The sequence below is a fragment of the Dicentrarchus labrax genome, unplaced genomic scaffold, assembly GCF_905237075.1.
Source record: "Dicentrarchus labrax unplaced genomic scaffold, dlabrax2021, whole genome shotgun sequence".
In the NCBI taxonomy this organism is placed as follows: domain Eukaryota; kingdom Metazoa; phylum Chordata; class Actinopteri; family Moronidae; genus Dicentrarchus; species Dicentrarchus labrax.
The window spans coordinates 16,908,915-16,922,937 of NW_026136721.1; the positions used below are offsets into that span (position 1 = coordinate 16,908,915).

General features: G+C 40.4%; 1 protein-coding gene across 1 annotated transcript; it reads right to left on the bottom strand.

Annotated features, from left to right (window-relative positions):
- Nucleotides 1-5,136: 5,136 nt before the first annotated feature.
- LOC127354884 (sialic acid synthase-like) lies at nt 5,137-12,755 on the bottom strand. Its single transcript, XM_051385180.1, has 6 exons — nt 12,513-12,755; nt 12,204-12,419; nt 11,617-11,716; nt 9,057-9,211; nt 6,994-7,260; nt 5,137-6,641 (listed from the first exon to the last, which is right to left on the bottom strand). The coding sequence occupies exons 1-6, from the start codon at nt 12,642-12,644 to the stop codon at nt 6,456-6,458; spliced, it is 1,056 nt and encodes a 351-aa protein (XP_051241140.1). The 5' UTR covers nt 12,645-12,755; the 3' UTR covers nt 5,137-6,455.
- Nucleotides 12,756-14,023: the final 1,268 nt, after the last annotated feature.

A 14,023-nucleotide genomic window follows, 5' to 3' on the forward strand; every position in this document is an offset into this window, starting at 1 on the left:
CAGCAACCTGGCACACCTGCAAGTACTAATCACCTTCCCAAATAGATAAAATGGAGGAAGCGGAGCAGGACGAGGCCCGGGGGGAATCCAACCGACACAGCGGAGAAGAAACAGGAGCAGCAAAGGACGCGCTGGCTGAACTCCACCTTGTCCCCCCCTTACCTGCAGTCAAGGAGAAATAGAGATTGGCTGGACAGCTTTTGGACCCCTGGTAAAGACTTTTTTTCTGTCTGTTTTTACCAAATCTGCCTGTTAATAAACCGCCTTATTGAACTTCTGACTCTGCCTACTTGTTTAACCAGAGAGTAAAGAAACCTGTGACAGATATGTAATCCTTTTCTGTAAAGATGTGCTCTTGACCGTACTGCAACTTGTATTTTTGTAACACCTGGCCATGTAGATGACAGCAATATTACATTCATCCAAGACACACTTTTAATTTTATCTGGCAGCTCTGTTGTTCTGTGTTATTCTGTTGTTGTTGTTGTTGTTGTTGTTTTTCTTCTCTGTCGCTGTGCTTTCTTTACATAAAACCTGAAAAATTTGAAAATAAAATATAAAAAAAATAAATAAAAATCACAAATGCCTCCAAAGCACACTCACATACTAAAACACACCCACAGGTTTCTCACTCAACAGGGGTGGTACCGCCCATAGACATATATACATAGACGCCACATCGACTGTGGAGGGGCGTGCCTAAAGCGCCGCCATCTTGGAACAGGGCTAGCAGAGGCAGAGGTACTCCTCAATCTCAAAGTAGAATTATTCGCTGAATTTTGGACCGATTTCCAAACGATAATAATAATATAATGATAATAACAGCAATAATAATAGCAATAATAATAATACCGGTAATAATAATAGCAATAATAACAATACTGGTAATAAAAAAATATATATAATAACATAATGATAATGATAAGAATAGTAATAACAATATAATAATAATTATTATATATATATATATATATATATATATATATATATATATATATATATATACTTAAATTTATTATACCCTTCAAATGCAATGCTTAAAAGAAAGACCTGAACACACCTGAACGTTTTCTGGGTTCTTTTCGTTCTATCTCTGTCTGTCTGTCTGTCTGTCTGTCTGACGTTTGACAAACAAACCTCGTGAAATAGCTTGACAACTGAGCGATTTATTATCACTTTTATTGTGTAGAAACACCATTCCTCCATATATGTAATCCATAGACATATAGACATGTATACATGTCTATATGTCTATGGATGCACTGTAGGAGCGAGTGGCCCTGTTCCAAGATGGCCGCCCTGTAGGCACGCCGCCCTAGTGGGCGGCAGCAGTCAATGCGGCGTCTATATAATGTCTATGGTACCGCCCCCCAGCAGGGGGCGTTCAGACAACGTCGGGGGGCGTTTGGAGCAGTAAAAGCGACGTTGAGCTGTTTCTTTAGGGGGCGTTATGTTTAAGGCGAGTTTACACCACAGGTTGACAACAAGACAAGGTAAAACTCTCAACTTCTTGCAAAATAATGTGTAACATTAAAACCTGCCAGTCTACACCACCGCGACTACAAGAGACGATGTATGTTTTCCATAGCAGCAACTGTCTTTATTTATCTCAGCTGTCTGTGACGGAGCTCCGTGCTGCCTTCACGCCAACCGGACGTCAGAAAATCATCTGTAAAATGTAATCAGTGGCGTAAACTTATTAAAATTGACACTCTCTTTTTCTTAGTATTACCCGTGGAGGAGTTTATTTTTCTTGAAAGTATTGATTTATTTCAACGACACAGCGTAAACGCAGTGTTGTCGACGTGGTTACACGTTCAGAAGAGGGATATTCTGCTGTCTGACTTTCCCAGAAAGCAATTTAGCGTCTAACGCCCACACACACACACACACACACACACACACACACACACACACGCACTATTCAATTCAAGTGGCTTTGGCGTTACTGCACGAAACGCAACATGGCCATCGGGTATGAACACAAACTATACAGCCTTAATAAACAACTTATCTGCAGCTATAACACGGCTTCAACTCGTCACTAACTTTAAGGTCTTCATTAAACACATTTAATACGTCTATCAGTGAAAGAAAATACCCCCAACATTTACATGTACAAGGTTTAAGTTGCCTGAAAATTTCAAAAATCTGCTAAATTAATTCTGCCATGTTTAACGGCAAAAAGTGACATGCTGCATTATGTGACATATGTCTCCTCGTTTACATTGAACACCTGAGGATGATTAGGGCCGACATGAAAATCCTTCCAGGCCACTTTCCTGACCCCAGGTTGGGGCAGTATGCCGGTCAAATATGGTTAGTGTTACCCGCTCTTAAGGAAAATACCAGTTTGATTCTTACTTTCCCAACAATGTATCTACAGTAGTTGAGCAGTAATTCATACAGGTCCTTCATTGGAACAATTAATAAGATATCTTAGCTTATTGTTTGGCATTTTGTGTTGGCTGTTGTTTAATTGAAATTTGAATGTCAAATTTATAGCCGTTTCTGATTGGCGGCTGTTTGTGGTCTCCATGGGGATTTGATGATAGTGATATAGGCTATAGCTATGTATATTCCCTGGATATTAATGTTGATCATTATTCTTTTGTATTATGATGATCATCATAATTATAGACGTAATAATAATCAACATTAATATTAAGCAATTTTAAGCAACCTTCTTTTATTATGGGGGGCAGTAAGGGACCTGGATAATAGATCAGGGGGCACTGGCCAAAAAAAGAGAACCACTGTGCTAAATAATCCTGGCAGCTGATATCCATTGATATAACCATACAGACTTTCCACTGTGCTATTCTCTTCCTACTTCGTGGTTGGTTTGGGATTGTTTAGTAAAGGAGGGAGGAAAACATGACGTTCGAGACAGGATACAGTTCCAGTCTTACTGGTCTTCATGGGTAGTGCCAAACTGTGGAATAAAATAGACAATGCAACATCTGTCAAGGCTACTAATATTTTCCATCACATGATTTTAAGTGTACCATATAAAAGGCATTGGTTACGTCAGTCTTGTATTGACAAGTGCCTGTTCTAACAACAGAGATAACAAAGCATGTTTAAGTATTTGGTAACGCTGTAATTTAACATGCCATTCAGGCACTGGGTTTAATGTACCTGCTGAGCTTGTTCAGGGTGTGTGAGATGAGTTTCTAGTTAGAGAAAGGCCTCGACTGCTCTTTCAGAAAAACTGTTGTATTCAATCTGACAATCTGTCCTCTGGTTGATTATCTGTGCACTGCGGGTGCAATGGCTGCATTAATCAGGTTTTTGGCAGGGAAGTCTTTGCTAATTATTACTTACAGTAATAATAACATTTATTGTTACTCAATATGAGTGTTTATTGTAATGAAACAACTTATAGTTACTTACTATTTCATACCTTCATTTATAGTTTAATTAAATATTGTGTTGAAAGTGTGTGTGTGTGTGTGTGTGTGTGTGTGTGTGTGTGTGTGTGTATGTGTGTGGGCGTTAGACGCTAAATTGCTTTCTGGGAAAGTCAGACAGCAGAATATCAGAATAAAAGGCAGAATAAAAGGTAATTTATCTGTAAATCCCTGTTGTCATTATATTGCATTTCTCTGTGTAATCTGCATTTGTGCCTACCACAATGCTATTTACATTAGTATATTAAGAGTGGAAAATAAGGTATTTAATTGTTTCTTATATATTTTTTTGATAATCACTTGGATGTTGCGATGGCTCAGTCGTAATTTTCACTAAAACAGTTTCTTAGCTCTTATAAAATTAACAACGGTGCGACCAATACCGGGACACAGCTCAAACTTTAAAGACATTTTGCTCAAAGAAAAAGGAAACGACAAACAACCAGTGAAAGTGATTATTAGCAGAAAACAGGACAGAGAGCCGCGAACTGAGCCTGGATAAGCGGACCCGGATGAGTTAACGTGCTGTACGTCCAGGATGCTAATGTACGAATCCTACTATGGCCACGCCAAGTCCCGCCCTATGCCTACCTCTGATTGGCTGAGCTCAACAAGGTGAGGGGTCAAAGGTCCAGGGCTGGCTGAGGGGTTAGGGTTTTTAGGTTTAGACAAGGGGAGAAGAGGTTAGGGTTAGGGCAAGTGGTGGGGGAGGTTAGAATTGAAAAGGCAAACAACAAACAACAACAAACAAAGGTCAACAAAGAAAGACAGGGGGAAAGGCAGACACTAGGATCAGAGCAGAGGGGGAGAAAAGGAAAGGGGGAGGGAAGTAAGCCAATCAGAGGTAGGCATAGGGCGCGACTTATGCTGCTTTCCATTTGTCTCGTGAACTCGGAACCCGAGTTGTTCTGCCGCGAGAACGTGACGTAATTGCCTGGCTTGTACCACTTCCGTTCCATTTTGTCTTCGGGCATTACGAGTCGGAAAGAAGTGCAGCAGCTGTGTTATTATTGTTTGTGGCTCATCTAAACAAGCTCAATGTGAAATAATAATACGTTTTTCTACAGAAACACTAACATTTCAAGTAATTCCGTTATTGCAAGTCTTATATTTCAATAATATTTTGCCATTTTCGCCTATTTCAATTTCAACAAGTGCTGTGGCTGTGTTTTTCTCGAGCCACCAGGGGCCTCCAGGGGCCACCAGGGGCAGTGGCAGGCTAGTGTTATTGTTAGCTACATTAGCCTATTTAGCAAACCAGCTCGAAAACAAAACTTTACATTGTATTGCACGCACAGCAACACCGTGCAATGCTTAAATTGGTGACCGGACTAAAGCAGCAATGTAAACAAGTGTGCAAGAGCATTTAAGATCGACATTAAAACGACCAACATAGTACAAATACAAAGAAAATACATCTTAATATGGGCGCTGCCATCTTTGTTTTGCGGGTCGTACGTGCCCCCCCGTCCAGCTCGGGGTACCCTGAGGCACCCCGAGCTGGACGGCTGAAATTCCAACCAAAAGGGGGTGTGTCTCGGTGAAATCACGCGAGATAGCTGCGAGATTTACACTTTCCAACTCGGGTTCCGAGTTCACGAGACAAATGGAAAGCAGCATTGGCATGGCCATAGTAGGATTTGTAAAATCGCATCCAGGATGTGCAACCACTTCCGCGTTTGTAGCGTAAGAGCCGGATTTCCTTTAAAAATAAAAGCATACATTTATTTTGTTTAATAAAATTGTTTTTTTTATTTTATTGTATCTTCATTTGAAGTTGTTGACATACAGAAACAAAAGAACACATCGACCACCACAAACAGAAAAAGACAATTAGTTCAAATAAGGATGCAAGAGTATGATGAGGAAGACATTAATTCACACTGAAGGCACAAATCAATAGGATTCAATAAGATTACCATTCTAAAGACATGGATTACTATTTAAGGGCCACATATGGCAACTTACATGAATGAAAGTTGTAGATGTAATCCCAACACCATCATTATCAACATACACACAAATACAGTATATGTACTGTATATATGTAGGTACTGCATTTAACTACCGTGCTGCTTATTTATACACATCACCTTAAAATTTTATTTTTTATTAACTGCTGGGAAAATGAGGCAGGGACAGATCATTCCAAATACAGATGACATTCATACCACATGTAAGAAATATGGCCATTGACAGAAATGTTGTACCATGGAGCATTTCTCAGTTTGGAGAGGAGTTGTAGCATGCAGAAAGCAAACAGTACAGGGATGCCAACACAGCTGACACCACCAGGTAATATAAGCACAGATGTGATGTGAAAAAAACATTGTTATTGACATCACATTGACAAAAATGTCAGTGTTGGATGATTTAACAAGCTTTGACATCAGATCATGGAGAATGCACATGTGGCTTTTTCTGAATTGAATTGAATTGAGCACTACGCCCTGTATTTACAGGCAGTTAGAGGTAACATTTCACACCAACACACCCTCTTTGGATCTTCATCATGTGGAGACCTATTCAGAGCTGTCCACCTTCAATGTAATTTGCCTTTCTCTAACTGCACCTCTCTTTCTCTTTATCAAACTTCTTGTCTTTCTCTTTAGGAATTTTCACACTGCATATTTGACCCATAAGCCCAGGGCTATACAGTTCACACTGAGCTTTAAAACACACTAGCATCCTTTAGATCTGTCTTTAGTTGATTGTCAAGCAGGGCCATCATGTATTAGGCTAAAGTCGGGGTTAGGGTGTGTCAGATTTGCGCCAGTGTGAAAGCCTGGAGAGGGGAAGAATGTTTTTACCCATGAGCTGAGTACAGTGTGAAAAGTCCTTTTCACAAAAACACATAGACCTAATCCTCTGTTCCTCTCTTTGTTCTCTGTACTGTATCTCTTTCTGTTCACACACTGCAACACCGTTTATCTCTGTCCATCATCTACCTGTTTCCCTCTCTCTTGTTCTATTTCCCTGTCTGTCTGTCAGTCTGTCTTTCTGTCTATGTGCCTCTCTCTCCCAACCTTTCTGGAGGATCCTTTATTCTATCATGTCTACCAAGATGCTGTCATCATCCTCCACGTCCACTTTGATCTTCTTGCCCACCAGCTGATTCATAGTCTCTGGAGAGATGCCCTTTGGCTCGCCAACCTTCACTGCAAACATGTCCAGGCTCAGCACCGTGCCTTTGGGGATGGCCCCCTTAGCCACCACCGACTTGCCCAACTGGAGCAAGAAAAGGAAAGAAAGACACAAAACCACTGATAAAACAATACTGAACACTTAACATTCCAGTGGAACAAACTAACGTGTCCATCTTATCATCATCTCGTCTCAGTTTTTGCCAAACTGACTGTCACAAAGGTTGATCTTTTAATAGAAACTGGATGCTTCAATTGGGCTTGTTGGACAACATACCACAAAACATTAAGATTCAAAATATGGACTTCATTGAGGTTTAAGGTGTGTCACTAAAACAAGCTTTCAATCTGATACTTGGTAAGCAATGACAATGACTGACCTGTTAGTGATATGAAGTCAGATACATTTCATCTAAATCTAAATGAGTCCAACCAACCTTATCATGGCAGTTCTTCTCACAGGGTAACATCTGCTTAACAGGAGATCCCATCGCCATCTCCAGCAGTCGGATGGCTCGGACCAGCTCTGACAGCTCTGAGGGCTCCAGGGATGCCTCATGATCATTTCCCTTCCAGGTCTTGTCCAAGGTCACATGACGTTCCACGACCTTTGCTCCCATCGCCACAGCGGCCACAGTGATGTAGAGTCCCTGCTCATGTCCCGAATATCCAATGGGAATGTCTGGGAATTCCTTCTGGTATTCCTTCAGGAAAAGACAGAGAGAGTAAAAATATATTTGTCACTAATACTCGTAGTCTGCTTCATATCTATGTTTCTCATGTGCAACAGAACTTGCATTAACCCCAATTAGGAGTTCATTAATGAATTGAGCTGATTAAAATAATTGCACTTTAACTGTGGGAACATAGCATGGAGGCTCACCTGAGAAAGCATTACAAAAAAATAAAAAATCATGGATGCCTCCAAAGCACACTCACACCCACAGGTTTCTCATTTGCAAAACAATCCTGCCAGCTGATGATATGCATTGATAAAACAATTCAGTATTAACACACACACTGTTTCCACAGTGTCTTTGTCCTTTACGGTTGGGTTGGGACTGTTTAGTAAAGGAGGGATGGAGGGAGACATGAGGTTTGAGACAGGACACAGTTCCAGTCTAACTGGTCTTCAAGGGCAGTGCCAAAACTGCGGTCTGGCAAGGCGTACTATATTGTCCTTGCCAAGGACTCCTTGGCATGATTTAACAATTAAAGGGATTGGTTACGTCAGTCTTGTATTGACAAGTGCCTGTTCTAACAACAGAGATAACAAAGCATGTTTAAGTGTTATGTAACACTGTAATTTAACATGCCATTCAGGCACTGGGTTTAATGTACCTGCTGAGCTTGTTCAGGGTGTGTGAGATGTGTTTTTAGTTAGAGAAAGGCCTCGACTGCTCTTTCAGAAAAACTGAAAAACTGTTGTATTCAATCTGACAATCTGTCCTCTGGTGGATTATCTATGCACTGCACTTTGGCAGGGAAGTCTTTGCTAATTTTGAAAAACGTACAGTAAGAGTTACATTTATACTATTATTTCATTTATATATATACATATATTTCAATATGAGTGTTTATTGTATTAAAGCAACTTATAGTTACTTAATATTTCATACATTAATTTATAGTTTAATTTAATATTGTGTGTGGGTGTATGTGTGAACAAAAAGGTAATTTGTCTGTAAAACTGTAAATTGTTTCTTATATATTCAAAGGTGTAATTAGACTATTGGCTATTTTTCTATATAGCAAACATACCTAGTAATATTCCTAGCCTGATGCATCAGCCTGTGTGTTCATAACTTAAGTGTACATGGTCCACTGTCAATGAAACAATGTCACGTCTGATGAGAGTCCCACCCTGAACACATGCCCATGTTCAGTCATACTCATACGTCACCTATTGGACACAGGAAGTAAGCCTTGTTTGACAATCAAATTTACATGGCATTTCCATGGCTTGGCCTACACATGACATGCTGGTGCATGACACGACCGCAGCACGCCAAACACGTAAACTGCGAGGGCCTGATTATCGCTGCTTGCACCTTTTAATTTGTAAATATATCTTACAACACTGAGCGTAATCCTTCAGTGCCTCATCTTCTGAACACCACAGGATGTGGCAACTGTAACACACAAGCCACTACACAGCCTCCGAGATGGATGGAGGCAGTTTAACCACAGGGATCTGGGGGATGACAAAGACACTGGGGGTTCAGGAGAGATGTGAAATGGAGAGGAGTGAGAGGGATTGATTGAGAGTCCTGCCTGAACTGTAACCGATGACTTGTCTGTATTTCCAGCAAATACTTAGACTGCCATTAATATGTATGTCTGCATTGACGGATTTGTGTACACATTTACAAATCTCTCACTTGCAAAAAAAATACCCCCATAATTATCCCTTGCTTATTTTACTGCACTCGGGAAGAGTCAGCCGACATGATGATCGACTGGGAGGAGACACTTCTATGTTCTATTCTATTGATCTTACCCTGATTACACTGAGGTTGACGTCCTTAGGGTCCAGAGGATAGGCGCTTGTGCACTGCAGGATAGTAAAGTTCTGGTTGTGCTTCCTCACTGTTTTGTAGACCTCGCGCATCGTTTCCATGGACTGCATCCCACTGGACACCACCATGGGACGTCCTGGCACAGACAGATAGGTACATAGATGAAGATAGAGGGAAATATGACTTGTGTCAGAGGATACATCACCCCTGGATATATTTACATACAAGTACACCTTTATGTCTTTATTTTAAATCTTTTATACCCTCAGTCATGACAGAATATTTGAACCACCATACTGCATAGGGTAACAAAGGTAACATGACTGATGATACATCGTCCCCCTATTCTTTTGCAGGTCAACTTTAAGAAAGTGATAATTGGGGCGCCCGGATAGCTCAGTGGGTAGAGCTGGCGACCCATGTACCGAGGCTGAGTCCTTGCTGCAGCGGCCCAGGGTTTGACTCCGACCTGCTGCCCTTTGCCGCGTGTCATCCCCCCTCTCTCTGACCCCCTTTCCTGTCTGTCTTCAGCTGTCACTACAATAAAGGCAATAAAAGCCCTAGAAATATACTAAAAAAGAAAGTGATAATTATTTCTAGTTAGTCTCATTTTTTTAGGCTTTTATTGCTTTTAATAGATAGTGACAGCTGAAGAGTGACAAGAAAGGGGAGAGAGGGGGGGGGAAGACACGCTGCACAAGTGCCACAGGTCGAACTCAAACCCATGGCCATCAGTAAGGACCTAGTCTTGGTACATAGGGTGCCAGCTCTACCAGGTGAGCTTCCAGGGTGCCCAAAGGGTACAACGGTTATTCATTTAATTATTTGTTATGAAGAGCATGTCTAACAAAGCCTGGTAAAACAACTTTGAGGAAACATTTTTGAAACAAATAAAGTGAAAACCACATTGACAGTTACCTCTTTGAAATCAGATACGGATTGATGTTGTATAAATCATGTAAACTAAAAGTGTATACGGAGATTTTGCAAATTTGAGTAATTGGAAATGTAATATACAGTAGGCCTACTTCACTGTATCATACTAAAGGAATTGTAGTATTTGATTGTACTCATATATCATATCTCCAATAATGAATACCAAAGAATGCCTGGCAGATTTCTGTCTCTAAAATTTCCAGAGACAATAAAACAGTGCCAGCAAAATGCTATCATTCTTTTTGATATAATTCATATTTTTTTCTACAGCACTTGAACAAAGTATACATACAGTCAAAACCATCAGATCCCAGCCTTCTGTCTACATCTGTGATAGAATGATTTAATAATAATAATAATATAAGACGGTATTGTATGACAGGATGCAAACATTTTCATGCAATCACAACAGAAAAAGTAAAACATGTTTCCTCCAAAGGGGAAGCTCAGTCAAATAGGAGAAGGGTCCAGCTGCGGCTTGGGCGTTCCCGTCATGACACAAGCGTTCCGGTAGCGTTTCATCGACCAATCGCAATTCATACTTTGCAGTCACGTGGTTACCATGGATACTGTGCGGGCAAGAAACGCCGACTTCATCTATTGTAGTACATTTCGAGTGAAGTAGATTTTATAGACGTAATTGAAGTCAGAAAACAATCACAGTGATCTCGATTTTGGATATGGACGTTTATTTAGTTTGAATTACAGCGTGTTATATGTCAAATCACATGAGGAAATCATTGCCTTGGTTTTTCCGTTCAGTAACGTTACGTAGTACGACGTTACGACGTACAAAAGAATAAAAGCATTTATTTTGATGGGTGGGCCATGTTGCAAAACCTCGTAGATAATTACAACACCAGAACATTGAATTAAACAATGCAATTGTTGTCAGTTTTAATTTACTTGGGTGAAAGCAAGCGCAGCGCTATAGATCCTAGATTAGTTTACTGGGTTTCGATGTCCTCAACAACTCGTAGAAATATAGACTAGTCCTACACGTAAATGTAAGCATATTAAGATGTAATTGGACTAACGTTCTGTAGATGGCGTAGCTTGATAACATTAGTTCTATAATACATTTACAGACTACTTGATCTTATTTTGAAACTTCTGTTGAGAAACACTAGCGAATGTTATATTAAACCGGATGTTGACAGTTACAGTTCAGCAAGAAAGGTGAAGAAGAAGGGGGCGTTCCAGTCAGTGAAAACAGGACCCCCCCAGCGCCTTAAGGCTCATTTGTGGCTGCAGTTGGATGATATTGCCAAATAGGGCACATGGGTTGTTGCTCAGTCAACATTAGCCCAGCCTGGAGGCCAACATCTGTGCCCCATTTCATAATCCTGCCTACTTAAATCCGCATTAAAGAGATGAATAGCATTATTTTACCAACAACTTCTGATCCATTGACCACACCCATTATTGCTTTTAGGTGTGGTCAAAAACAAAATACACTGCAACAAAAGGAGCACTGTACAGATACTTCTGTCTGTTAACCTTTCAGCTTGGATTTAAGAGGGATGACTAATCCAACATTTTCCAGGACAACAAAAGCTCTGGCAGCCTCTTTAATTTGAAGTTACTACCTACACAGACTCGTACCTTTTTTTGCAGTTGACTCCAAATAGGGAAAGTTGTTAGCATCGCAGGAGGCCACTTTGAAGAAAGGCACATCCAGCTCATGGAGGAACTCCACAGCCATCTATGGAAATCAACACAATTAGAGCACAAGCTTACTGTGTGTTACTCTGCTGTTGAGTATTTCAGTGTCTCAGGTGAAATAATGCCTGTGATAAAAATAGTATTGGTACATGTGCTGCTTTAGTAATTCAGCTATGGACGGAAACAAATCAAAACATATATAGGTTAAATAACAAGAATTATTGCTGTTATTCATTACACTATTCTTGTGGTTTAAAGTGGAATGAAATCTAAACCAATTCAATTAATTATTATTTTTTTTATGCCATTTCTCTCAGGACACTTTTCAAATAGAGCAGGTCTAGACCGAACTCTTTAAAACATTAATTACAGAGACCCAACAGTACCACCATGAGCAAGCACTTGGCGACAAAGAAAAGGAAAAAAACCCCTTAAAAAAAAAAAACCAAAAAAAAAACCCCCCCCCTAGAAAAACCACCAATTTTCAATCTGCCTGTTTCCTGGGCTGTGAATTAAAAGTGTTTTACCTCATCCATTCCAGAGGCGGTGAGGAAGATACCAATCTCCGTTGCATACTTTTTCAGTTCCCTGTATTGATCATGGCTGAACTCCAGGTGACGCTTGTGCTCGCCATAGGTTTTGCCCCAGGAATGCTTTGATGTGTACAGGCGCTCCAAAGCTTTCTTGCTGAATTTGCACTCTAATTCACTTTTCTGGAATTTGGCACAATCAGCACCACAGTCCTGAGAAGACACTGGGTTAGTTTTTAAAGTACAAAGCAATATTCTTAACCATTTCTCTCTTCTATATAGGCACAGTTTCCTCTACATGTTTACCTTTGCCATCTTGATCATTTTCTTGGCAATTTCAATGTCTCCCTGGTGGTTTTGTCCAATTTCAGCTATGATGAAGCATGGATGGGAGTCCCCGATCATTCTCCCGGGACAGAGTTCAAACTGCAGAGGCATTCTGGTGATGTATGATGTTTACTGATGAGTGAATAGGAAAACAGGAGTCTCACAATTTGGCAGGTAAGATAGGTGAAGTACAGTGAATTCACTCCAGAAGGGCAGATGATGTGTCAGGTGATGCCTTTTATAGTAATCTTGAACGATCCCGCCCCCACAACCACACAATTTACATATTATGCTGGCTACAGGTGAACACACACACACACACACACACACACACACACACACACAGAGAGAGAGAGACAGAGAGAGAGAGAGAGCAGAAAAGGCATTCAATGTGGATATTGAAGAGACAATCCTGCATTATACTGAGAAGAATTACTTAAACAATTTCTGTCTTTATTGTTAGGAAAAGGGATGATAAACTGTGTGAGAATGGAATAGAAGAGAGGTGATTAATCAGTGGCTGCAGCAGAGAAAAAGCTGCTCTTGTGTGTTCTGCAGCCGTGAGATGTAACCATGGAGCAGACACTGCACTCAGAGGACACTGTGGAAAAGAGCGTGGGGGAGTGTGGCCACACCTGTGATAATAATAACAACCCCTGCGTTGCCTAGTAATATATTTGCGTGTGCATAATACATGGTGTGTAAAAACTTGTATTTTCAATCCAGTAGAAGACAGTAACTGTATGGAGCCAGGACGGTGACTTTAAAATTTGGCATCCAAAAAAAAAATTGGCATTGAAAACAAAACCAGTAGCCTACCTACTGAAAAAGGAAACATTGGCATTGAAACATTTGTATTGAAAACAGTTGTATTGGCATTGAAACAAGTATTGGCACTGAAAAAAATTAAAATAATTAAAATCTTAAAATCTTATTTTATTGGGATTTTTTTGTATTCTTCAATGACAATCTTCAGATTTTTTCTTCATGTCACTCCTTTTTCAGTGACAGATTTAAAAATTTTTTTTTTCAGTTTCAACTTTCTGTCACTGTTTTGGCGTTGAGAGGAGGGGGGGCAAGTAGAGCGTGGTTTGCATATAATTTGCATATTGGCATACTCGCCGTCCGCTCTGAAGCCTCTGGCAACTGCCTCTAGAAGTCTGATCCCCTGATTATCTCTGTGAGTTCATACTAGAAGCTGGATCGAAGTGACAAGATCAGACACTTCAAAGTAAGACACAAAATAAAGACACAATCAAAGTAAGCTAAAACCAATATTCTCACAATTATTATCCATACTCCTACTGCTCTAATTGGACCCTGCATTACTTTGTAGTTTGTAGATGGCTTATGATTCATATGGTGTACTAAGTGGAACTTGGCATGGTGCTACTAACTGTCTTTTTTTCTCTTCCCTCTCTGCTATGTCACCATTGCTGGAGCCTGATGGGCCTGGCTTCCTGGTCCTATGCTCTTTGAACTCTTGACAA